General features: G+C 49.7%; 1 protein-coding gene across 1 annotated transcript in view; it reads right to left on the reverse strand.

The window, feature by feature from the left end:
• SCARA5 (scavenger receptor class A member 5) overlaps positions 1–23,842 on the reverse strand; it is a 110,484-nt gene extending 86,642 nt beyond the window's left edge. The window contains exons 1-2 of the mRNA XM_061199444.1: positions 23,728–23,842; positions 3,715–3,843 (exon numbers count right to left, since the gene is read on the reverse strand). Of these exons, the coding sequence (XP_061055427.1) occupies positions 3,715–3,843; positions 23,728–23,842 (244 nt within the window). The remainder of the gene's footprint in view (positions 1–3,714; positions 3,844–23,727) is intronic.
• Positions 23,843–25,933: the final 2,091 nt, after the last annotated feature.

The raw sequence follows: 25,933 nt of genomic DNA on the forward strand, positions 1-25,933 counted from the left end.
AAAGTGCTAGATGGAGGACCTCCTGACCACATGACCATCCAATCTCAATTCTCCTGTTCATGAACTTAAGCCTGAGAGTCTTTACTGTCCCGCAATGAATGCTGGAACAGAACAAAAACATAATAGGAAACCATCAGTCCAGGTAAAATGGGTTGAAGACATAGAAAGGCTTAGAGGAATTTGGGAAGAATGGACCGATGCTGCCTTCTTGGGAGATGATGGAAGACTGTGGGCATAGAACCCAGTGATGGTGTGGGAATATCAGAGGAAAGCTCCCAAGAGGATGCTGGTCAGGAATGGAGAGTTAGGTGGTGGGTAGAAAGCCCAACTGAGTACATAGTTTGGGCAATGGCTGGATTAACCTGAGAGGGGATGCTGAGATGCTGCATAAACACAGATACAGTATTTGTCTTTTATTTTGAATACTTGGATAAAGAAAGGAATCAAGAGAAATCCCATGAGAAATTCTATGAGTAATATTTTTATGCAGTGAGACTATAGTTCGGTAATATTGAAGTAAGAGCAGGCATCTGTACCTCAATCAGATGTTACCAACCAGGTATTCAGACATGGCACTTGGTTGCAGTGGTTAATTTTGTCATCCAGTTGTCAGATGTATAAGCTTTGTGTTGACGAGGAGGTTTTGAAGTCTAAGAGTGGTTCATACAGAACTCCTCTTGTCTTAGCTAGGGCTGCTATAACAAGGCCCCACCCTCATGACCTAATTAGCTCCCTAGTGTCCCACCTCCAAATACCATAGGCCGGGTGGCTTAAACAACAGAAATTTATTTGTCACAGTTGTAGAGGCTGGGAAGTCCAAGATCAAAGTGCAGGCGGATTTGGTTGTTGGTGAGGACTCTCCTCCTGGCTTCAGATGGCCCTTTCTCCCTGTGTCCTCACATGGCAGAGATCTCTCTCTCTCTGTGTCTCTCTCTCCCCTCTTCTTATATGGCCACTAACCCCATCATAAGGGCCGCACCCTCATGACCTAATTAGCTCCCTAGGGCCCCACCTCCAAATAGCATCACACTGGGGGTTAGGGCTTCGTATATAAATTTTGGAGGGGACACAATTCAGACCATAGTACCTCCTATGAAAGGTGACCTCAGTAGGGCACTGGAGAGCAAGTTCTGCCCCAAATGAGGAAGCAGCCACAGCAGGACACCTAAGAAAAGGCCAGGCTAGCTCTGGTTTACACTGAACCATGCATCTCCCCACCATCTTGGTATTTTTGAAAAGGAGCATCCCTGGAGGTCTTCAATCAGGGTAATCTGAAGAAACGTCCTACCCAACGTCAGGCAGGGCCTCTTTGAAGAACCCTGGACTCATCCACCACATTCCTAAGTCCCCTCCCTAGGGAAGGGGCAGCCGGTTACGATAGTTTTTCATTGGCTACCCTCCTCAAACCTCTCCCAGAGGCCAACATGATTTTCCGGACAAGAAACTGGGAAGGTGACAGTGGCCAGGCCACAGAGCCAAGAGATAAAGTCTGATGCTCTGTTTCATCAGATCAGTTCCATTCCACCCCAAATTTTCATTCCACACAGGCAATCTGGTACTCATAAACTTCAGGTTCAAAGGTAATTATGATGATCAAAATCCTCCCCAGATTTCCACATGGAATAATAGGAAGCAAGGCAATGTTTCCATTAGATTAGGAAACCATGCTCCACCCTCCTTTCTGAAACTTCCAGAACATCATCATAAATCCCATTCGACCTCCAAGCCAGGAGAAAAGCCTCTCTGCATTGTGCTGGGTACCACTTCTTGTTAGAAAGTCTCCTCTATTTTGAATGGGAATTTGTCTCTTTACAAAATCCACCCATTCACTTAGTTCTACCCTCTGAGACCACACAGAATATGTCCGTCCTTTTCCCCATGGCAGCCCTTCAGACCGCGGAAGAGAACTTTCATTCCTCTGAAACCCAGGAGATGATGCCCTTCCAGGCCTTCCAGGCCTCCAGAGACCTTCCCCAGGGTCCCCACCAGCCTGGCTCTCTCCTCCAGACCCTCTTCTGTCACCTAAAAATTCTTGTTCAGCAGAGTAGTTGTAATACCATAGCCCAGCTTTCCTGCTGGGCCGAAACACTTTCCAAAAATTCTGGAAATTTGTTATGGTCGTGGCTGCCAAGCCCACAAAACCCAGATCCCAATCTCTCACTGAGCAGCCCAAGAACATGCTCAAAAAATCCTCTGGCTGGACATCATCCCTTGGACGAATCATTAGTTTCTCTCATTGTTGCTGTTGGCTGCCCCCCAACCAGGGTCAATGGTTGATGGGACAGACACCACCCCTAGTGATGCCCTTTGCCCCGAGTGTGGGAATCTGAGGGCAAAGGCAGCATTGAATATCCCATCACCGGGCCCAAGTGACTAGTCTCATTTGACAGAAAGTGACACAAGACCAGGGATTTCTAGTGAGGGGTCATCCGCAAGGACTTGGCCTCCATATTCCTAGAGTTAAGGGCAGGAATTAAGAGTTAAGTCAAGGACCCCACCCTCCGCACTCCAAGTCAGATCTGTCTGGCCAGCAGCCTTCCTCTGACTACATTCCCCGTACCCCACCCCGGCCCCTCCATGCAACAGCCACACTTGCTCTGTGTGCATCTCCTCTGGGTCACCACAGCACTTGTGTGTCAACATCAAAGGCCCCACCATAGTCCCTGTCACATTCTGCCTTGAGACAGGGCTCTACCTCTGTGTTCCCACCTCCTCCCCTAGACTGGAAGCTCCAGGAGGGGAGCCCCTGGGCCTTATTTAGCAGTGTCTCCAATCCTAGCATGGAACCCGGCACAAAGTAGGCACTCATGTAAGATGAGTGATGCTGAAATAAACTGATCCCTTGGCCTCACTTTGTCAAGCCTTATATACCTCCATCGAGATAGGTGGGGATTGAGCCTCTCTCCCTCTGGGTGGGAGTCAGGAGAGACCACCACGGTCTCTGTCCCTAGCTGCTCCACCATCTCCATCACGGTGGTCTGACCTGTGTGTGAGCTGGGCTGATCAAAGCATGGGATCTTCCATCTGATCCCTTCCTGGGTCCATGAGCTCTGCTTCTGGGCTAAAGGACATGGACCAAAGTCCAGCCTGTCACTAGCCTGTTCTACAGACAGAAACTGGGGAGAAGAGCCCGGCTGACCTGGGGCAAACTCATCCCACCCCCAGTAATCACAAAGGGGCAGCAGGTTTACCATGACCCTGATTAGCCTCAGCAACAAAGTGTCTCATAACTTTGAGACACATCCCAGGACAGGGGGCCCAGCCTGCTCAGTATTTTCATCACATCCCAGGACAGGGGGCCCAGCCTGCTCAGTATTTTCATCACATCCCAGGACAGGGGGCCCAGCCTGCTCAGTATGAACCATAGTGCAGAGCTCTAGGGAGGCCCAGTGTAATGCACAGCGTCACACTATGAGGCAGGACAAGGCAGAAGCCACCTGGAGCAGCTAGGTCTCTACTCCTGGACTCAAGAGATTTCCCATGCTCATATAGCCCCTGCCAGCTCCTCATCCCACACAAAACAGGCAATGCTGCTCAGAGTCATGCCTGGTTGGAAAGACCAGCCAGCTTCCTCCTTTGTGGTTTCCATGGTGAGAAAAGCAGTGTTTGGGTTCCTGACTGTGGGAAAGAAGAGCTCCAGCTCCCCAGTTTTCCCATCTGCTCTCACTTCTTGCTCACCTCCTTAAAGGCCAGGGTGGGAAAGGATGCTCTTACCTGCTAAGATGAAGATGCCCACGAGAATCAGGAAGACCAGCAGGTAGAGCCCAAGGACTGCGTGCTTCAGGGCCGACAGGGAGCCCAGCTGGGTGCAGCAGCCACCCGCCCGTCCTTTGTGGCACGGACCTAGACAATAAGGGTAAGAAGAAGAGGAAAAAAGACATTTGAAAATCCCCAAAGCCCTTTTTCTCTTTTGGTCTCATCTCTCCCTGATGCATGCAGATGTTCACATGGAACCTCTCACACAACTTCTGCACATCTGTAATGCACCTGGAATGGTGGGAAGCATTTCTGAATCGTGAGAAGTTTTTCTGCTTCTATCTCTCCTCCCACCCTCTGTGCTCACGAACTAGACAGACAGGCATGCCCACAGCTCACGAGGCCACGCAAACCCGCCTCCTAGAGCCAGTCCAAGTCACAGAGAAAGCTCAAATAGGCTGGAATATGTGTCCTTTATAAAGTGCTATTGTCCCATGTGATTAGGAGAAGATGGAGAGAATTTTAGAAAGAGGTTGCAAACTCCAGCTTCTAACAGTGGCCTGGAAGGGATGTGGGCCAGGTGGGCCTGGGGAAACCAACAGTGCATGCCCAGTCCAGAAGAGGTTGCCATGCAGGAAGAAGGGCCGGGCGTCGGCGGATCCAAAAATCACTTCTCCAAACCACTTCTGGCTTCAAGACAAGTCAGAAGTGATTTGGAGAAATCTCCCTTTTTTTAAGTGTTGACAACTAATTAGAGCAAAAAAAAAGAAACCACTAGGGAGCGTAAACAAAACAAAACACATTTACATGCCAGATCCAACCACCAGTTTACAACCTCGGGTTAAGATTTACAGGAAAACATAGTACCTAACTTCATCCTGTGAAATTACACAAGGCTCACCAGGTTCTGGCCAAAATGGAACAGCAAAATATCAGAGTTCAAATGGAACTTACGGATTGTCTAGTTCAACCCCTTCTGTTTACGGATGAAGGACATCAAATGTTAGTGACAAACCCTGGGTGAGGACCCAGGTGCCCTGACCCTCTGTCCTCTTTCCACTGGACTTCTCCTTCGAGGCAGCCTTCAGATGGCCCGTGCAGAGGCCAGCAAGCTCACCAATGTCCACTTGCTCTGTCAGCTGACAATGGAGAGGAAGGGATGCCGTCTCGCCCTGACCCCCAGCATGGCAGGTAAGAATCTATGGAGGGGGGACTTCTCTGGTGGCGCAGTGGTTAAGAATCCACCTGCCAATGCAGGCGACACGGGTTCAAGCCCTGGTCCGGGAAGATCCCCCATGCCGCGGAGCAACCAAGCCCGTGCGCCACAACTACCGAGCCTGCGCTCTAGAGCCCGCGAGCCACAACTACTGAGCCCGCACGAGCCTAGAGCCCGTGCTCCGCAGCAAGAGAAGCCACTGCAATGAGAAGCCCGCGCGCCGCAACAAAGAGTAGACCCCGCTCGCCGCAACTAGAGAAAGCCCACGCACAGCAATGAAGACCCAACACAGACAAAATATTAATTAATTAATTAATTTTTTAAAAAAAGAATCTATGGAGGGCAGTTTTTTTTTCAAAGGACGCATGTCCCTATCATGCTAATTCTCTGCCCCCTGCAATGTAGAGTATTGCCAACTGGAGAACATTGCGCATGGAGGCACGGGTGGGAACCGGAAAAGGCTGACAGCAGATGTTGAAATAATTGAGAGTCAGAAAACATTTGAGGTGCTTCGGGGGCTCCTTATCACCTCTCAGGTAACACTGCCAACTGCACGGCCTTCAGAAGGTTTGGTGACCACAAGGGAAATGGCGGTGACCACGCTGGTGCCCTGGCTCTCCAGAGGTATTGTTCAGTGAGGAACATTTTCCCACGCATTTACTCCATTTTATTGAAAATGTTGTTGTTAAAACAGCTAAGTTGGACTATTACATACTATTTCTGTAAAACATCGGGTACGATTTGGAACGAGTTGTCGAGAAATACAAATTCAGTTACCATTCTCATCAACACTTAAATGTTAGCAGATTTTCTAGACTTAACCTGATTTTCCACAAAGACTTGCACATCTTTCTAACTCACCCTAAATCTTCTTTTCCAGAATTTTCTATCTCTTTCCACACAGTAGGATCTATAACCTGTTTTGCTCCTACATACGCAAGCTTCTTGTAGCATTTTGTCTTTTTTTTTTTTTTCTCATGAGAGCCACTGGCTGTCGGGTTGCAGCTCTTAGAGAAAAGTTTTTTTCCCTCGAGAGTCAAAGCGGTAGGCATAGCATAGTGTATTATACAAATATTAGTATCTTTAGTTAGTACTTTACTTTTTGCAATGGTTGTTCCAGCTCTCCTCATCCCTGCTTTTCTTGACATAATGATGAGAATGATGGCAGCCTAGCTACTGGGAGGGGTCAGAAGATACCCAGGCTGAAATGCTATTGTCCTTATGTTTATCCCCAATCCACCTTGGGCTTCTTCATTTGTTGCCTTTGTTTGACCCTCTTCTTATTTCCCTTGAAGGTTTAATTAAGTTCAACCATATGCTGTTAACTGTTCCAGTTTCACTGAAATGTTCTATTTCTTGTTCATTACAAAAAGAAATCGTTCTCTCAAAAAGAAGTTGATGTAACTTTTTGCACGTAACTTTTTTATTGAGGCACAAGACATTATATTAATACTTTGCCTGAGCTTGAGGCAGTCTGTTTAGTAAGCCGAACATTAATACAGTAAGGGATTAAGTGCAAACAACACACATTCACGGATTGACTAGTGAGGCTACTTACGATGTATAAAGTGCTAGATTAGTGCTAATTGTCATTCAGTTTGAAATTTTTCACCTTGGGGAGGAAAACAAAGCAATCAGGACCCCTTCCTTCCTTTAGGAATGAAAACATTTTCCTAAACCAATCAGTCACAAGAGCAAGGGCTACTTTTCCTTTACTCCCACTAATTAGAGCATCATCCCTTTATTGTCAAGTCTGTACTAACTTTCAATAATTGGCAGAATGGGGGAGGAAAATCACACAGCCAAGAAGACTGCTAACTTGCATCTTGCCCTGTTGCTTGCACGTGTATTGCCAGCTCATTGTAACAGTGGGGCGAACTGCAATGATATAGTTCTATTTTTTCCCCATCAAAAAAGAGTAGTTCCCTTCTCCTCTACCTGAGGCTTCTGTCTAATAGCAAGCACCCCTGGTGACAGATCCCTTCATCAACTTACACATACAAAATAGACCTTCCTCTGAGAGAGCTCAGTTCTTTTAGCAAGACTCAATTACCTTGCACATTACACAAAATCCATTCTAGATAGAATATAACAAGGGTTTCAAATAGAGATTTTCCAGAAACATTCAGTGAAGTTCTGTTCCACAAGCGGAACTTCACTGAATGTTTCTGGCAAGATGGCTAGAGAATATGACTGTAAGGGAAAGAAGACAATTTAGGGAAAGACAAGTTACTAAGTCTGCCCAAAACACTTTTATTGACTTTTTAATATAACATAGCAGCAGCATGTTAGCTGAGTAGACCATTCAAATTACTTAAGCTTCGTGGAAGATTGGAAACACTCCAAAACAATGCAATCAGTAAAAACAGTATGCTCATTTATTTTTTAAAAAAAGTAAAAGAAATGAGCCATCAAGCCATGAAAAGACATGGAGGAAGCTTAAGTGCCGATTAGTAAGTAAAAGACACCAATCTGAAAAAGCTACTTACTGTATGATTCCAGATTTATGACATTCTGGAAAAGGCAAAACTATAGGGACAGTAATAAGATCAGTGGTTGCCAGGGGTTGGGAGTGGGGAGGGATGAACAGGTGGAGCACGGAGGACTTTCAGGGCAGTAAAACTCCTCTGTATGATACTGTAATGATGGATACATGTCATTATACATTTGTCTAAGCCCATACAATGCTCAACACCAAGAGTGAGCCCTAACGTAAACTATGGACTTTGCACGATAATGACATGTCAGTGTAGGTTCATCAGTTGTAACAAATGCCCCTCCCTGGTGGGGGATGTTGATGATAAGGGAAGCTGTGCACGTGTGGGGCAGGGGGTACATGGAAACTCTCTGTAATTTCCACTTAATTTTGTTGTAAACCTAAAACTGCTCTAAAAGTTAGTCTATTAAAAAAAAGTAAAGTTTTTATAAAAAAATATTTATTTATTTATTTGGCTGCATTGTGTCTTAGTTGAGGGATCTTTGTTGCAGCACTCAGGCTCCTCTCTAGTTGTGGCGTGGGCTCTAGAGCGCACGGGCTCAGTTGCCCCGAGGCATGTGGGATCTTAGTTCCCCAACCAGGGATCGAACCCACGTCCCCCGCAGTGGAGGGCAGATTCTTAACCACTGGACAACCAGGGAAGTCTCAGTAAAGGTTTTGACTTATGGATTGTTGGGGTAAAAACTCTAACAGACTTTTATTGAACACCCACTGTCCTACTGTGGTAGCCCTACTGTGGTAGCCAGCCTTCAAGATGGCCCCAGATGATCCCAACCCCTTGTATAGTCTTCTTCTGCATTGTACCAGGATTGGCTTGTGTGACCAGTAGAATATGGTAGAAGTGATGGTGGGTCACTTCTGAGATGAGAGAAAAGACACTGCAGCTTCCTTCTTGCTTACTCTTTCTCTCTCTTGAAATATTCATTTGGGGGGAAGCCAGCCACTATGTCATGAATACACTATGGAGAGTCTACATGGTAAGGAACAGAGGCCTTCAGCCAACAACCACATGAGTGAGTCTGGAAGCAGGTCCTCCAGCCAAATCAAGCCTTCAGATGACTACACCCTGGCTGAGATCTTGACAGCAGTCTCATGAGAGACCCTGAGCCAGAACAACCCAGCTAAGCTGCTCCCAGATTTCTGCCAGATTGGACTATCTGTATATACATATTTTCTGAGCAGAATTTTGGATCTGAAAAAATAAACAAAATCTTGGATTTCCTTGCACACCCATGGCTTCCTCAGAAATGGAGTGAGATAACAAATTTTGTTGTTTTAAGCTGCTAAGGTTTGGGGTCATTTGTTACGCAGTAGATAACTAATACACTATGGTAGACATTGGGAAATACAAAGATAACAAGCTGTGTGAGGGAGAGATTTTGTCAGTGTCATTCACGTCCAACTTTCCAGTTCCTAAACCAGTGCCTGGCACACAGCAGGCACTCAGAAAATATCTGTTGAATGAGAGATGAAGATACAATCACTGCCTTTCAGATGCTCACACCCGAGGGGAAGAAGACATATAAACTGGTAACTATCACACAGGTGTGAATGAAGCAGGTGTAGAGGGGCGATATGGCACAAGCAAAGCATGGCACTGCAGAGGCAGTGAGTCCTTCTGTGTTGCAGGTCATCTCAGGGTCTGCCTTGAAGAGGCAGCAACTCAGCAGGGCTTTGAAGGACAGGCTTTTGTAGATGGGCTGAAATCCATTATCTTTCTCTCGAGCTTTATCGTCTGATTTATAGCTATTAGAAATTTGAGAACTGTGACTTGAAGAAGAAAACTTTCTTCCTCCGTGTGAGAACTGTTCTGAGGAAAGTACCAGACCAAGCTGTTAGTTATTAAACATAGTCGTTGCTTGCAGACACGGTCACACACAAAACCAGATCGAGGGGGAGAATGACACCAAAAAAACAAAACAAAAACTCTTCCAAGATCTGGAAGAATCAAGGGAAAGGGTTTTCATCTTGCAGTGGCCTCCAGAAAGGCGGGTGACATCTCAGACGATCAGGAAGCCAAGAGAAGGAGGCTCAAGAGGCTTGGAGAGGATAGTGACTCCAGAAGGGCAAATAGGAACTAAAAAATAAATACAAAGTGACTTGCAGACTGGGTTCCGAAGGCCAGGCTGGGAGATGTTGTGTGGAGCCGTGCTTGCTGATGAATGGCTAGAAGCAGTCCGATGGGTGGTTTCCCCACCTCTAAACACCCATCTACACGTAGCTGCACAATTTTCCCATAGCTGAGTATCCCTGGGCTATTATTTTCTTTCTCACTCCACTTTTCTTTTTAAACTTAAATTTATGTAAGAAGGAAATTTTATATCATCCTCCTAAGTGGAAAATTAGTATCTTCCTATTCCATTATTATTAATGGAATAAATAAATGGTAGTTATTCCTTTAAAATAAATATCTAACTATTAAAATAACAAATTCACACCCATATGTCACCTTGAATACCACTGTCGTATATAGTCACATTCTGAGAATCATTGACTTTATTAAAAGTAATTAAATCACAGTTCAATGCAAGTTGTGGAGAAAAAGTTGATGCTCTCCGTAGAAGAATTCACTTATAGAGAAGCAAAACCAAACTTTTTAGATGTTCAAGATTAAGAATAATCTAGAAGGTAAAATGTTAAGGATTAAGTGCCATTGAAATAACCACGTCAGAACCTTGCCCTCATCTCTGATACTAACCTCATTATTCACAGTTGTCGATTTCCATCTCTCCCTGCCCTGCTTGTCTAAAGGTCCTCTGAGACTCACCCATTTCCCTACCCATCAACCAGCACACAGCAGAACTGCAATAAGGTTCTTTGCAAGAACAAAGATATGTGGGACTTCCCTGGTGGCAAAGTGGTTAAGAATCCACCTGCCAATGCAGGGGACACGGGTTCGAGCCCTGGTCTGGGAAGATCCCCCATGCCGCGGAGCAACTAAGCCCAGGCGCCACAACTACTGAGTCCACGTGCCACAACTACTGAAGCCCGTGCGCCTAGAGCCCGTGCTCCGCAACAAGAGAAGCCACCGCAGTGAGAAGCCGCACACCTTAACGAAGAGCAGCCCCCGCTCGCCACAACTAGAGAAAGCCCGCACACAGCAACAAAAACCCAACGCAGCCAAAAATTAAATAAGTAAATAAATAAATTTATTAAAAAAACAAAAGACATGTGTAAGTCATTTATTTTTGGTGCAAAGACTGGTTCTTACAGTTGTTGTATGCAAATAGTTGACACATTTTTGTTGGCTGAAAAACCAATTTTTGAGCAAAATTTTGGCCTGAAAAAATAAACAAAATCTTGGCTTTCCTTATTCACCCATGACTTGGAGTAGCCACTTAGTGCCCACGTAGGTGAACTGTGGGAGCAATTCATTGGAACTGAATTGGCACTTAATCCTAGCTGAGCACCATCATCACGCGTGGTGCTGATGATGACATCCAGAGGCCTAAGCCACAACCCTGGACATTCTTGTTCTGATTCAATGATGAAATCATGCACCTATGGCATCGAGGTACCCAGTTCTGGAGTAAGGCATTTGTCATATCAAAACAACATGAAGACACATTTTTGGAAAATCAATTAAAGTCTTTCTATTATCAGAGCTTCGTTTAATTTTTTTTAAACTTTGATTTCTCTTTAATAGGACACACACAAAAGGAGGTTGCCTCAAACTATTGTATTATTCCCAGAGGTTAAAATTGTGACGGGTTCCTTTTAATCATGGGAACAAGAGTACCCCCTAAAGAGCTTTTGCTAAAATACTGCTTACTGAGGGTGGTGAAGTGTTTGGGAGCAAGGGTTAAAGAACAGAAAAGGAAAGTTTATCTGAAAACCACTTGGTCCCAGACAGCTGAGCTGAGGCTGAGTCGTGAGATGGTCCCCCAGTGTTAGTGGGGGCATCAGAACCTCTGGGTCTTTGTTTCCCTGTACGATATTAGGCAGGTGAGGGTCCCTGACACTCTCACAGGGGGACAAGCATGGTTTTGGGGCTCTGTGCAGACAGATTCAAAGCCTGCCTCTGTCACATATTGGCTGGGAGACATGAGAAAGCATTCTGAGTTAGCCCTTGCATCAATTTAGCCTTTCTTTACAAAACTGATTTTTCAATTTCTTAACCATAATTTTAAGGCATTTGGGGAGTTATCTGTTTGAATTTATTTTCCTTCCATTTGAAAAAATACTCACAAATTGCATCATCTGATAAAAGTGGGTATCTACTTCTTTCCAAAGAACCTGGGTCTAAACAACATTAAAAATAAATAAATTAAAAAAAATAAAAATAAAAATAAAACAGGATGAAATGATTCAATTGTCACCTAATTGAGTTTTACCAACAACAAACACTCAGCCATATTTTTGTCGTTGTTGTGGTTCTCTGTGGTCCCATAGCTCATACACAGCAGGTGGAGATAAGGTTTTATGGCTGGGAGGGACCTTGGCGCTCATCCCATCCAAGGATCCTGTTAAACCCTCCCAAGGTTGACTTCATCATCCTCACTCTGGTTACTCATCACTCACATTGTTCACTGTAATAGGCAGCCCCAAATAACCTCTGTCTTTGAAGCTGCCACCACTTTCTGGCTTTCATGGAGACCTCTGTTTACTTTTCCTCAATAAAGGGAAGAGGAGGGTGTCAGGCAGGGACATTGCAGAGCAGTTTCATCTGACCTGAGTCTAGGAGGGTCCCAAACCACCAGCCGGGGTGGGGTGAGCACCAATCACCTCTGCCCTGTTGGACCACACACCTGAGTCTTCAAGGCAGACCACTGAGGGCGCCAGACAAAGGAGACTACAGTCCTCTGCATGATCCAATGGGATCCCATTTCTAAGAAAAGGAGAGGGAGGGATGGTGGAGCTAATTCAATCTAGATGTTATGATGACCTAGGACAGTTTCTCCAAGTACTTCTAGAGATATTTTGTAACTTCCCTGCAATACTTGTTATTTTTTCCGTCCCTATCTATTTCTCAAGTTACTCTGCATAAAAATTCTTGAGAACAATCAGGGGCTTGTGTGCTTATTTATCAGCAGTGGGAAGGGACTCTGGCTGGTGTGCATATAATTTTGCAGCTGGGGCCGAGAGATGAAGAGAGAAAGCCAGGTGGGAGGGGATAGAGGGCAGTCAAGGTGAGTTGGCTGATCACTCCAGCCCAGGAGGAGGGGAGAGGCCAGGGAGTCCCAGGAAGAAGAAGCAGGTCCTGGGGCTGGGGGAAGATGCCCATACTCTTACCCAACATGGGCAGTGCATGGATTGGAAGAAATGCTGTCTCAATGCAGAGAGACTCAAAACAACAGTGGGCTCAGGGTTCGGCCTAAATAGGGGCCAAAGACCCTCCTCCAATAGAGTGGCTCTGGCTCCCTTCCAGAAAGATTCCCAGTTCCTCTCCTGGCGCCTTGTCAGAGGAAATAAATCATCTGATGATGTGTTAGCCATGTGGAGGCCAGGGCTCAGCTATTTCCATGTTTAAATCATTACTCTTTCCAGGCTGCTAGACCAACCTCCCGCCCATGCCCTGGTCCACCTTGGTTGGATGAATTGGTTTATCCTCGGGGCAGGAATGGATAGGTTTAATACCCTCCGCCCCACCCCCGTCTCACTCCCCCAAATCCCACCGCCAATTGAGTTGGAAGGGCCACCTGGCTGTTTGGTTTTGAAGACAGGAAGGCTAAAGTCTCAGCCCATGCCACCTGTAAGGGAGGGAGCTGGGACTGTCCCTGAAGCCTCCAGGCTCAGAAGCCTCCAGCTCTGGCCTCTGCACGGGAAGCAGTGCAGGCTGGGCCACAGGTGGGAGTTCAGCAGATCTGAGCAAAGATGATGGTCCTCAGACCCACTGAACCTCTGTCACCTGCTAAGGCCTAGAACCAACAGCTGTCAGGTATAGAGCTTCATTGGGAAATCATGGCCAATAATGGGATAGTTCATAATGAGAACGGAATTGCACCCATCAATCAATGAATAAAAATACACATTTGTCGAGGGTCAGCTCCCAGAGAACAGGGTCTGTGATTCATCCCTGGATCCCACACGTCCTGGCATATAGCAGATACTCAATTAACATCAGTTGGCTGTTTGTAGATAAGTGAGACTAATAAACTGAACATAGATTTACTGGGCCTTCCAAGCCATCGTTTAGGCTTTTGTACTAACCATGTATTCTAGTTTCTGTATTTGATGCTTTGACATCTTGGAGCCTTGGGATAGGAAACATCCTCCTCTCCACCACTCAATTCACCTTGTATCCAGGCGTTGTGCTGTTTCCTTTGGTGATGGAGTTTTGCCCCTCCAAGAGAGGTTCATCAACTCCTAGAACCTAGGACCTAAACTAGATACAAAGAACTTCGGGGCTTTGAAAACTTACCTAGAAATAGTAGCTGGAACAACCATTTTTATATTCCTGGTCACAAACAGAACACTTTACCAGGAGGGCCTTTCTCAGAGGGCAGGGAAAGGACACACTCAACAAGCTGAGAGTCCTGGGGCTGCCCTGGACGTCCCGAGGTAGGCAGGCTTTTCTTACTTCCACCCACTGGCAAGACAGTGCCCTTTTCACCGTCAGTCTGTCAGCATCCAGGGACCACCCCCGCCCCCAATCCCCATAAACCTACATGTGAAAGGCAGCTCCCCCTGGACACACTGGAAATGCTTAGAATACTTAAGATGTCATATTTACATTTTAATAGATGCTCTTAGGTCAGGGTTGGGAGATCATCATAGCTCCAGAGGGAAGAAAGGAATTCCTACATAATATACTGAGGTCAGAATGGGACCAGAGAAGCAAGATGCCCAGATAGAACTTTCCGGGCAAAGGGACAAGATCAAGCTCACTGTTACCAGTGCACAAACTATGAGATCATTTGCAAACAGAGAAACTGTTAAGAGTGAATAGTGCTCTAGAATCAACACGCAGGGAGAGCCGAGCGCCATAAACCAAACGGTTCCTGCAAGCTTCAGACAGGACACTTGTCCCAGTCTCCCCTGCCCTCTTGATCCTTTTCAATCTGCCCCTCCCAACCTGATCGCTGCCATCTGCCGCCTTCAGGTCTCTGGTACGTTCTATCTTCCCAGTCCCTCCTCCATTAATTGGAGAAACTCATCCACACGGAGCGTCAGGAGAGGAGGCCAGTAGCCAGCCCCTCCCTGCAGCCCCCTCTCTTAACAGGACTTCCTAAACACATGGCTTCTTCTGCCCGCTATGAACATCTTGGGTTATCTTGACTTGAACTCAATCTCAAGCCAGATAGCAGGAAGTAGGAAGGTACCAGGGAACAGGTGGGCTTCAGGACACTGTGCGGAAGGCTGGAACCATCACGGGCCCCCATCGGCTCTGTGGCTGGGCCTTAGGTTAACCAGCATCTGCGTCTGCAGGGCAGGGTCCCGGCCAGCCCTACCCTGCTGGGCTCCCTCTTCATGGCCATGTTTATATCTTCCGAAACCTACTGCTGAACTCTGCATATGCAGTTTAGACTCCAGCCCAGAAGCCCCAGGAGATGGTGGGGGGAAGGGGGAGGATGCTGGGGAGAGAGGGGCATTTCTCTGACCTAATGTCTGTAGAGGATAGTGTCCCACCCAGGCTTCCCTCTGAAGCCATTTAAGACCCCGTCCTTGTGCTCTTGTCCAAACCTATTTGGGTTTATATCTATTTCCTCTTAGAATAATTCATTCCATCTCTCTCCTGCAACAGAGCCATTTATTCCCACGGCCCCGTCCTAGCTTTGTCATTGCCCAGGACGTCTCCACCTCTGAAACCTGAAACTCCAAGAATCCACTCTCAGCCCCTCACCACCAGCAGCCTAGCTCTTGAAAGTCCAGGGTCTCCGAGTCCTGGAACCGCAGTGAACAGGGTGAGCTACGCTGAGGGGCGGGGTTTAGGGACCAGGCAGATGTGGATTTGAATCCAGGCTCTGCCTCTGACTACATGGGTTACCTTGGGCAATTTGCTTCACCTAAGATGTTACCTTCTCAGCGACAAACTGGGAATAATAATATGTCCTGAGATACTTTTTTTAATTTACCTTAATTATTTTTTTTTATTGGAGTATAATTGCTTTACAGTGTTGTGTTAGTTTCTGCTATACCACGAAGTGAATCAGCTATACGTATACATATATTCCTTCCCCCTTGGACCTCCCTCCCATCCCTGGCCCCCACCATCCCACCCATCTAGGTCATCACAGAGCACCAAGCTGAGCTCCCTGTGCTTTGGAGACAATGTATTGAAGCCCTGAGCACAGCCTGGTGTTCCATCAAGGGCAACCACTGTATCATGATCGCTTGTATGTATCACATCGTATCATCACTGCTACAGGACCCCTGCCCCCTTCCCTCCACCTCTCTTGGCCTCCCCCGATCTCCCTGCCTCCACAAGAGCCAAAATGATCTCCAGAGCTCCTGGCGCTCCAGGACAAGGCCCCCCTCCACTGGCCCACACACCACAGTTGGGAAGGGGGCGCTGGTGCCCTAGGGCTGTGTGCTCCTGGCAAGACCCCTATCACCAACACTCAGTCTTGCCAGCAGTTCTGCCCTGAGACCAGTACCCCAACCTCACTGAGTCCTCGGTCCCGACTTCTATCAGCCCCACAGAAGCCCCAGGGCTCCCCATCACCCACCATAATCCCCAGACAGCCTTGTTTCTTCTCCTTTGACATCTCCATCCCCATCTGCTGAAACCTTCCCGCTGTGGCCCAAGATGTCCCAGCCAGTCATCCAAAAAACCCTGATTTCCCCAACCTCTGCTCGAACATTTCCTTTTCTTTCTTCTTCTAACTGAACCCTGCTTCCCTTGTCTTCTCAAGTATGGATTTCTCTCTCCCACATTCATGCAACTGACCTAAGGGTGCGGTAGGTGGTTTTCTTTGCTCCTCATTACTTCCAGAACCTTCTCTCTCTTCTCCCTAAAAATCCCAGCTTTCACATCACACGACTGTACACTTCTCCTTGTTGCTAAGGGACACCTGCTCCCCTCCCCATCTCTGCGCTCACTGTGGCTCTCTCTCAATCTCCAGTTCTGACTCTTCCTTATCTTCCCTCTCCTAATGGCACGTCCTCCCTGATGCACTCGAAATGTGGGCAAAAATGAGACGGGCTCGGAATGCAAAATACACACCGGATTTTGAAGGCTCAGCCCGAGTAAAAATGTATAAATATCTCCATCACTTTTACAGTGATTACATATCGAACTGATACTATTTTGAATAAACTGGATTAAATCAAATATATTCCTGTATTTAAATTCGGTTCATCTGTGTCTCTACCTTTTTGTGTGGCTACTAGAAAGTTTAAAATTGCACATGTGGCTCACATGACATTTTGATTGGCTCTACCAATAATCAAGGTCCTTTCTTAATCCCAATTTCACACGTCCCAGGTGAGAGCTACCTCTCAGGTTTTCCTGGTGCCCTCCATCCAGAACGCCAACTCGGCATTCCCTGACCTCACCAGGACCTACTTAACCATGGACCCCACCACCGTCTTTCCACCACCCTTCCCATCTCCCATCCAGCCTTCCCTTCTTGTCCGACTTGCATTCCATGATTTATGTTATCCACTCTCTCCCACAGCCTCCCCTCTCTCGTCCCTCTCTGGCTTCCTCTCACTGGGCGGCACTCGGACCCTGGTTAAACCTAACTCTGCAAGTGCACCGCATCCACAGAGCGGAGCATCGCTGGGAAGGGAAGGACACGCCTCCACGCTCCTGATTTTGCAGGAGAGAACTTCCTTCCTTCCCAAGGCAGACTGCGGAACTCTCCCCTCTAAACTGCACTTCCATTAGAAAATGAATCACATTATAATGCGGGGTCTGTGTCTTCTGGGGACTTTAAGCTCCTTGAGGGCAGGAACCAAGACCTATTATTTCTGCACTCACCAGCAGCACCGTAAAACCCCGTCCTCTTTAGATGAAGGAGGTCCCAGGTCCTTGTGTGGACTCAGGTGCCCGGGGCGAGTGAGGCTGTGTGTAGTCTGCACCAAATGCCATCCTCCACCAGGAACAATGAAATGCACCCCTCGACTCTTCTGGTAGCCAACCTCAGGGACCTACTGTCTCTGATGGGGGTCGGGGGGTGGACAGACTCACACCTGCCACCGAGCCAGGTGCCCTCGGGACCCAGAATATTTCTTACAGATCCTATTGTACTCTTTGGGGATTAGGACTAAAAGAACTTGCTTGGTTTCCTCTAGTATTTAGGCTTCACGAGGAAGTCCACTAACCAAAACTCTGCTTTCTTTAGCAGAAGGAGGAACCAGCCTTAAAACACTGTCCAGGGGCTTCCCTGGTGGCGCAGTGGTTAGGAATCCGCCTGCCAATGCAGGGGACACGGGTTCGAGCCCTGATCCGGGAAGATCCCACATGCCGTGGAGCAACTAAGCCCGTGCGCCACAAGTACTGAGCCTGCGCTCTACAGCCCGCTAGCCACAATTACTGAAGCCCGCATGCCTAGAGCCCGTGCTCCGCAACAAAGACAAGCCACTGTAATGAGAAGCACGTGCACCGCAATGAAGAGTAGCCCCCGCTCACCACAACTAAAGAAAGCCCGCACGCGGCAACGAAGACCCAACGCAGCCAAAAATTAATTAATTAAATAATAAATTTTTTAAAAAACAACAGAAAAAAACACTGTCCAGGCCAGGGGTCTCTGAGAAGTGGCGTGGGTGCTTCCTGGGAGACCCTGGGTGGCAGCAGCTGTCCCTGACCTCCCTGTCTCCCCCTGTCCTTCTCCATTTCCCCAACATGTGCAGGGGACTCCCCAAAGGGCAGGGAGGTGAAATCAGTGTGTATCGAGGGTGCACTGTGTCCAAGGTGCTCTACTCGGGTTATATCACCCGATTCCCCCATGGGTCCTGTGAGTTGAATAACATTATTCCCATTTTACAGATGGGAACACTGAGGATGAGAGGGTCAGGGCCTCAGTGAAACAGACGGCCCACTTAAATTAGGAAATGTCATAGAATTTAATAAAGGGAATATATGCAAAGGTGTGGCCAAGGGTGTAAGATGCCCACAAGGGCCAGAGTGGTGTCCTTGGGCTGTAACCACCTCGGTTACAAAGCCCAGGAAGGGAGCAGTTACTGGAGCCTAGAAGGAGAAAGCCCGAGCGGAGAGCGTGGCTTACAAGGGGCTGTGACCTCGGGTGGAAGGACGCAGTGGCCCAAGGTGACCCCATAGGGCAGGAGCTGGGGATAAACACGCAACCTCCCATCTTCCATCCTCCCCGTCCTGCCAGGGCGGCTCCCTCCCCACAAGGCAGAGAGCGGCGAGTGGCAGCGGGTGGGAATGGAGGGGCAACAGAAGACACCCCGCGCCGAGCCCAGACCTGCCAAAGTTCAACATCTTGGCACCTCCCTGGGCTGTCCCCCCTCTTGTGGAGGGACAGTCCCTGGGGCCCAAGAGATCCAGGATCCTTCCTGGCCACCAGCCCCCAGTGAGCTGGGGGAGCTGAGCGTACCACGGCACCGCATGAGTTAACATCTCTGCTATTCTCCTGCTTCAGTGCCGGATTCTCCAACCTGTAGAGGGCCGGACCCTCTGTGAGGCCCCAGCCAGACCCTCCCAGGAAATCCACTCCCACCCTTGGGCAGCTGCCCGGCAGTCCTCAGCTACGCCAGATGAACCAGGGAGATTTGATGGATGAGAAAGTAGATGTGGGGACTCCCTTAGGAGAATAATTTAGTTTTATGGGGCAGGGACGCAGGAATGGGGAGCTCAGGCCCTAAACTCAGCAAGCGGCCTGGCTTGCAGGCGTTGGGCGCGGCCAGGAGCATGTGTAACTCATTACCTCTGCGAGCCTCCCATTTGCAGACGATGGATGATGCTGGGAGCGTGGTGGAGGGCCCGAGGCCACGGGGTGAGCGTGACTGCAATATTTTTCTGACACTAACACCTCTCTCTGGCCCTTGGAGAGGGCCATGGAGGAGTCAGGCCCGGCTGAACACCACCCACGCCCACCCCTCCGCCTCTGGGCGCCAGACTGCAGAGGCTTCAGCTGTCCGGGCGGGAAGAGAAAGGCAGGACCGGGGAGGGGGAGGGGGAGGGGGAGGGGGAGGGGGAGGGGGAGGGGGAGGGGGAGGGAGGCACAGAGGAGGGGGGGTGAGGAGGGGTCGCAGGCCCAGACAGCCCGTTTGGGTTTCTGCTCCAAGGGAGGTGTTGGTGGGCCCTGAGGTCAGAGGGGGCTTGGCTGGAAGACCTTGCAGGTCGCGTTCTGCCACGAGCCCACCCAGCAATTCCAGCCACACAGGTGCTGGAGCCCGGGAGGTGAGGCGGCCCCTGCCTGGGCGTCTTCCCACCCACAGCGGGGCTCAGACACAGGAAGGAGGCGGCGGGGTCCTGAGAGGTGGTCCAGCCAAGGGGTGCAGAGGATGGAGAGGTCCCAAAGGTGTCACCATGGAGCAGGGGTGCGAGGGATAGAGCCCTGGAAGGATGTGGGTGGCACCATGCGGGAGAGGGGCAGGGTAGCCTGTCATGGCGGGCGCGTAATAGCCCCTCAGCTTCCTTCTCACCTGGCGCATGAACAGAAGGGAAGGGATGGGGGCAGGTAGGAGGAGAAGAGAAGACGACGGGAGGGGAGAGCAGAGGAGGGGAGGGGGGAGGGACCTGTAAATAACACCATGTTTACACCCTGTCTTTAAAGTCCCACCTGCGTTAAGGCCTGAGTCATACCTCAATATCTAGGCTGCAGTTTTGCAGCTTTGCTCTCCCTGATCCCAAGATCCCCGGGGCCAAGAGGAGGCACCACCTCGCCTCCCATCTCCCCGCTTCCAAGGGGAAAATCCTGGGAGGGACTTGCAGCTCCTACAAGGCCTAGCAGACAACACTGCTTTCATTTACTCAAGGCCCGGAGCGAGGGGGGGGGCGGGGGGGGGGTTGGCTGGCAGGGTCCCCACCTCTGTCCACCTCTGCTTTCCCATCAACCTCCCTCCGCCCCTACCAGCCCCACCCCTTCCCCCCTCTCCTGTTACTCTGCAGAGATGAGGATCAAAGCAGCAAAGTGCTGGGGAAACAGATCAAATCTGGCTTGAATTTCCCCAAGTCGGAGCTCACCATTTTCCTCTTAGAAATGAGAGGGAAGGGGAAAAAATCAAACCAGAAACCTAGGAGCCTTTAGGTGGTGATTTCATCTCAACACTCCAGTCTTTCCGGGGTCTTCACGGCCGCCCCTCCACCCCCGGCCCCATGTCTGGCGTCCAGGAATGAAGCGTGGAGGAGACCCAGACAATGTGGAAATGAGGTTTAGCATTTATTTGTTCTGCCACCTTTAGATTTCAAGGACCCCTGTGTTTGCTCAGCCACTAGTTCGCTCATTCAGTCATTCAACGAATATCGATACTTAGGAGCACCTGCTGTGCACCAGGCTGGGAGACACTGATGAACAAAACAGAGATGCCTGTGCTGGTCCAGCCTATGTTCTTCCCATGAGGAACAGAGAGTAAATGATAAACATGATAAATAAGAAAATGATATAGTGTGTTGAGGAGACTAGGACTAGGTGAAAAAGGAAAAAGAGAAGCAGGGAAATGGGTGTGCAGGGGAGGACAGGAAGCCCTGACACAGAGGTGAGATTTGAGCAAAGACCAGAAGGAGGTCAGGGGGACGCCTGGAGGGTCTGGGGGCAGTGTACGTCGGGTAGAGCGTGCCAGCAGGTCCACTGTGAGGGTCAGAGCCTCCTTGGCCACAGTCAGTGCCTGGATTTTTATTCCCTTCAACGTGGGAGCCTTTGCTGGGCTTTACTCCAACTTAAGTTTTAAAAGGACCACACCGCAAATACAACATCCAAGTCTGTTTCTGTGCACAGAATTTTAGGACTGGATGGGAGCTCAGAGACACCCCCTCTGCCCCTGTGGAGCACTGAGATGGAGACACTGAGGCCCAGAGAGGGGACGTGCCCATCAGGTCACATGCCCGGGGCGGGGACAGGGGAGGGAAGAGTCAGCCTCCAGCCTACATCTTCCGACCTCTGCTGTCCACACTTCATGGGGTGCTGTGGCTCAGGTGACCCCTGGGACACTTGCTGGCCTGGTTCTAAACTGCCCCCTGACCAGATCTCCCCATGGCTGGGGTTACTGTTATTTTTCAGTCCTTCTGGTCCAAATGGCCTTTTTTTAAATCTCAGGTTCAGAAAAGGGGAGGTAAGATGAGGTCAAGAGAAGGGGGGACCATGGCCCAATGACACTCCCCCAGGCCTCTCCCCACCCCTGGGGTCCCCCTGCCATGCCCTTCCCCACTGGCACCCCAGGATGGCCCTGGTGGTCCTGCAATTACCCCTCTGAGCTGTACCCCAGTTCTTTCTTGCCAAATCAGGCCTCTTTACTGATGGGCCAGTGGGGAGAGGGTGGATGAAGGATGTGAAAGCCAGCTTGGCTTTGCTGATGTACTGATGGGGAAGAGCTGAGCATTGGTAGTGACCCAGCTCCTTTCGGGCCTTCCTCTCTTCCCAGGTGTCATTAACTTAACAGAAACACTGGCCTGTCTGGTGCAACTCAGCTGGTAATACCTTTCCCCAACTACCTCTTCTCTTACAAAATTGTATTCAGTCTTTAAGGCCTTTACCAGAAAGCCTTCGCCCTGCTTGACTTTAATAATCACACATATTTTTACCTCCTTTACATGGTGGGTAATTGTCCCCATGCCAGTCCCTCCCACTGGGTTCAGAAGCTCTTGGAGGGCAAGGATGGTTTAATTTCTCTCTGGAGCATCTCTGGCACCTAACCCATAGCTTTACACATTGTGGGTCCTCAAAATGTGGTGGTCGACTGGAATTCAGAGGAAGGGCTCTGATGGTGGGTAGTTTACTAGGGCAGGTGAAGAGCCCAAACCTCCTGTCTCCTCTCCCTCCTGAGACAATCCCTAATCCCTGCCTTTCTGAGCCACCCAACTTCCCTTCCTACGCTCAGCACCTCATGGGAGGAAAGATGGGGTTGAATGAGGGGGAGTCATTTCTAATTTTGAGTAATTTCAAGACAAAGGCAGTTGGCAGAGTGGAGCACAATGAAACATGGTGCTTGAGAAAAAGGTTGCATAAAGGCATCTGGGATGGTTAATTTTATATGTCAACTTGGTTGGCCATAGGGTAACCAGATTAAACATCATTTCTGGGTGTCCATGAGGGTGTTCTGGATGAGATTAGCTTTTAAATTGGTGCAATCAGTAGAGCAGATTGTCCTCCCCAATGTGGGTGGGTCTCATCTAATCAGTTGAGGGCCTGAGTAGCACAAAAGGTGGGGGAATTCACTTTTTGCTTCCTGCCTGACAGCTGGAGCTGGGACATATCATCTCATCCTCTCCAGCCCTCAGACTGTGATCTACACCATTGGCTTCTCTGGTTCTCAGGCCTTCTGACTCAGACTGAACTATACCACCAGCTTCCCTGGGTCTCCACTCTATAGACAGCAGATCGTGGGACTTCTCAGCCTCCATAACCATGTGAGTCAATTCCTCATAATCAGTCTCTTTGTGTGTGTAGACATCCTCGTGCTTCTGTTTCTCTGGAGAACCCTAAGACAGCCTGTTTCCATCTCATTGACCATAAGTTTTTACAAAACTCTCCTGTGAGTTTCCTTCTACTCATCTTTGAAGTGGGGATGAAGCTCTCATCTCCTATACTCACTGCAAAGAGGAATGTATTCATTCAGGCAATAAGCATTTATTAAGCACCTACTAAGTATCGAGCTCTGTGCTGGATGCACAGGAGTTGGCTGTTAGCAAGGTGCTCTGAGCTCCTCTAGAGGAAACTGCATCCGTTGAATCTCCAGAGTTTTAGCAAATAACCAGCCCCCAAAGGTGCAGTGCTGTCTGGGTCACTAGGATGGGGCCCCTTCCTGTGCCATGACCTGAGGCCTCAGTCCCAGGGGAGGATGGGCACCTGGAGAGGTGCGTTCCCTCCTTGCAAACGCTTTAGGAAGTGCATTGGAGGTTCGTCACCCGAGAGGGTCTGGGCTTCTTGGTTCAGCTGCCTTTTGCATGACCCCAGCCTCATCCAGAGGAGAGGATGGCAGAGAGGCAAAAGGATTGCCCTAGGAGTCAGGAGACTCAGTGCTGGGGCCCCTCTATGACCGACGAGCTGTGTGATGCTTAATGCTTTTCTCAGTTTCCGCTAGCTCATCTGTAAAATGCATCTCATCTTGCTGGTCACACAGGTGTGTTGAGATGCATGAATGAGAAAACACACAGAAAAGACCTTTCCGAGCACGCATTTCAACCTATGCAGTATTATGTGTGTGTGTGAGTTGGGAGGGGGGGCGGTCACCAGCACCCTGGGGCAATGCCAGGATCGGGTGGAGGGGACAGGGCTGATCTCGCGCCTAAGACCGAGCCAGAGGCACTCACCGTCCTCACACAGGTTCAGCTTGGACAGGCTCCTGCCATCAAAGGGCTCCTCAAAGATGGAGCCAGAGTCACGGTCGCTCACGGTGGCGTGCAGGTACATGGCTTTGTTCTCCATCGCGTCCTGCAGCAGCAGCAGGAGAGGAAGGGAGGACGCAGGGGGGAGAGAAAGGACATAAGCTGTAGGTGGAGACACAGATGAGTGGTGACCCTGAGCCTGAACACTGGGAGCCTCCCTCATCAGCAGGCATCAGCCACCGGATCCTTAGGACCCCAATTCCCCCTCCTCAACTTCCTTGGCTTGGGGAGGCCAAGGCCCTTTGGACCTTTCTGACCATGGGATCCGTCCCCTCCCTTTCATAGGTCTTGGTGGGGCTGGAGCCCTGCGCTGGGGGACACCGAAGGCCATGCTGGGTGAGGCTGGGAGGAGCCAACCCTCTTGACCCAAGCAGAGTAGTTTCCAAGATTCTGGAGCCCTGGGCACATCAGGGAGACTTGGGCTTCTGCTCTGTGTTGGAAATGGGGGGAAACTAGACATAAAATGGGGTACAGGGACCACCAGCCAACACAGCTAAGACCAGAACTGCTCCCAAACCTGGCCGGGCTGGCATGGTTAGAAGGGCTGGGTTCAGGGGACCATAGCAGGGATTCACCCCCATGGGAGCCCAAGGGGCAGGTGGCCTCGGTGAGGTCCCCCAGACACTAAGTTCTGGGCAGCCTTAGACTGGGGAGGGCCCTGGTGTCCGATGGCCTCCTGAGGCTGGATCGCTGGGGCTTGGAGGGGACCCCATGGAATTCCAAGAATGTCCCATCAACATGGGGAAATGCTGTGTATGCTATTTGAAATGAACCAGCCCCGTTTACACAAGTGTGCACAATGTGATCCCATTTTGTAATATCTACGCATGTCCCAAGTATGTGATGGGAAAGATGATATTCAGAGATGTTCCGGGTTTCCCTGGGTGAGACATGTATTACAGGACTCTGGTTGGGATGGTGGGAATTTGTGCTTATTTTTGTTTGCTGGATTTTCTGGGTTTTCTATGATACGTTTGCATTCTTTGTGTAATAAGAAGAAATCATTTGCGGAGCCAGATCACAAAGTATTTATTTACATAAAATACTCAGTATCCTTTTCCCACATGTACGCTCGGTGACTTTGCAAGTGACTCTACACTTTCTACTCAGTTCTAGCCATTGATTTACGTTGACTTTCGGTTCTGATGCTCTTTGACTATCTGGATATTGAACCCCAAAATCCACTTTTAAAAAGTGAATTCTTTGGAAGATAAAAGCCCCCGGGGAGGATGGATGGGTCCCAGGCCCAGCGTGAAGCCAACTCAACCCTGAGGCCCAGAGAGCCAAGCCAGGCGTCTACCGCTGTGAGAAGGGGACAGGGCCTGGCAGGTGGCAGTGGGGGGACAGTGGCCACTGACTGAAGGGAAAGGAGGCACCCACCCTGTTCCAGTAAATAGGGACAATGGCCAGACCCCCCTGCCAGGCACAGCAAACGCAAATCCCCTATTTTCACAACCTGACTTTTCTCTCCAGAGACCTCTGACCTCAGGGCTGAGAGGAGGCCAGAGCTGACTAGGTGCCATCCCCCTGTCCTTCCGCTGGCCCAGGAGGGATGGCTGGGGCTTCTGCTCTTGACTTCAAGTAATGAGATGCCGTCTGCCCCGCACACATGGTCACGCATGCACACACACACACACAGGCACACACACTCAGGGTGTTCCCAGGCCCTGTGGGCCTTTCCTCCAGCCAGCGGGAGGGAAGGGTGGAGGGGAGCCCGCAGCCCTGCCAGCATCTCTCTTGCCTGCCCTCCGGGGTTCCTGGAGAGATGGCTCCCGGCCCCGCTTCTCCGGGCTGCAGTTGTGCCCAGTTTGCGAGTCTCCTGACGCTGGCCCTCCGTCTAAGTCCTCCACCCAGGGAGGGCCTCTAGGTGCGGCCCTGGGCAGCTCCACTGCTGCTAAGCTACGGGGGACCCTCCCTCGTTTCACAAGCGCTCGTGCGGCACCCCGCCCTCTGGCCTCAGTCCTGGGGAGCTGCAAAGCAGGAGGCCGGTGTCTCCTCTGAGAGAGAGAACCCTCTCTCTGCCAAAGGCAACAGCAGCTGCCGTCCAGAGCCCGTGGGGTCTCCGAGAACCAGGGGTGGAGGTGTGGAGCCGGGCTTGGACCAGCTTCCCTCTCTGCCCATCAGCTCCTGG

Source organism: Eubalaena glacialis, chromosome 9 (genome assembly GCF_028564815.1).
Source record: "Eubalaena glacialis isolate mEubGla1 chromosome 9, mEubGla1.1.hap2.+ XY, whole genome shotgun sequence".
Classification (NCBI taxonomy): domain Eukaryota; kingdom Metazoa; phylum Chordata; class Mammalia; order Artiodactyla; family Balaenidae; genus Eubalaena; species Eubalaena glacialis.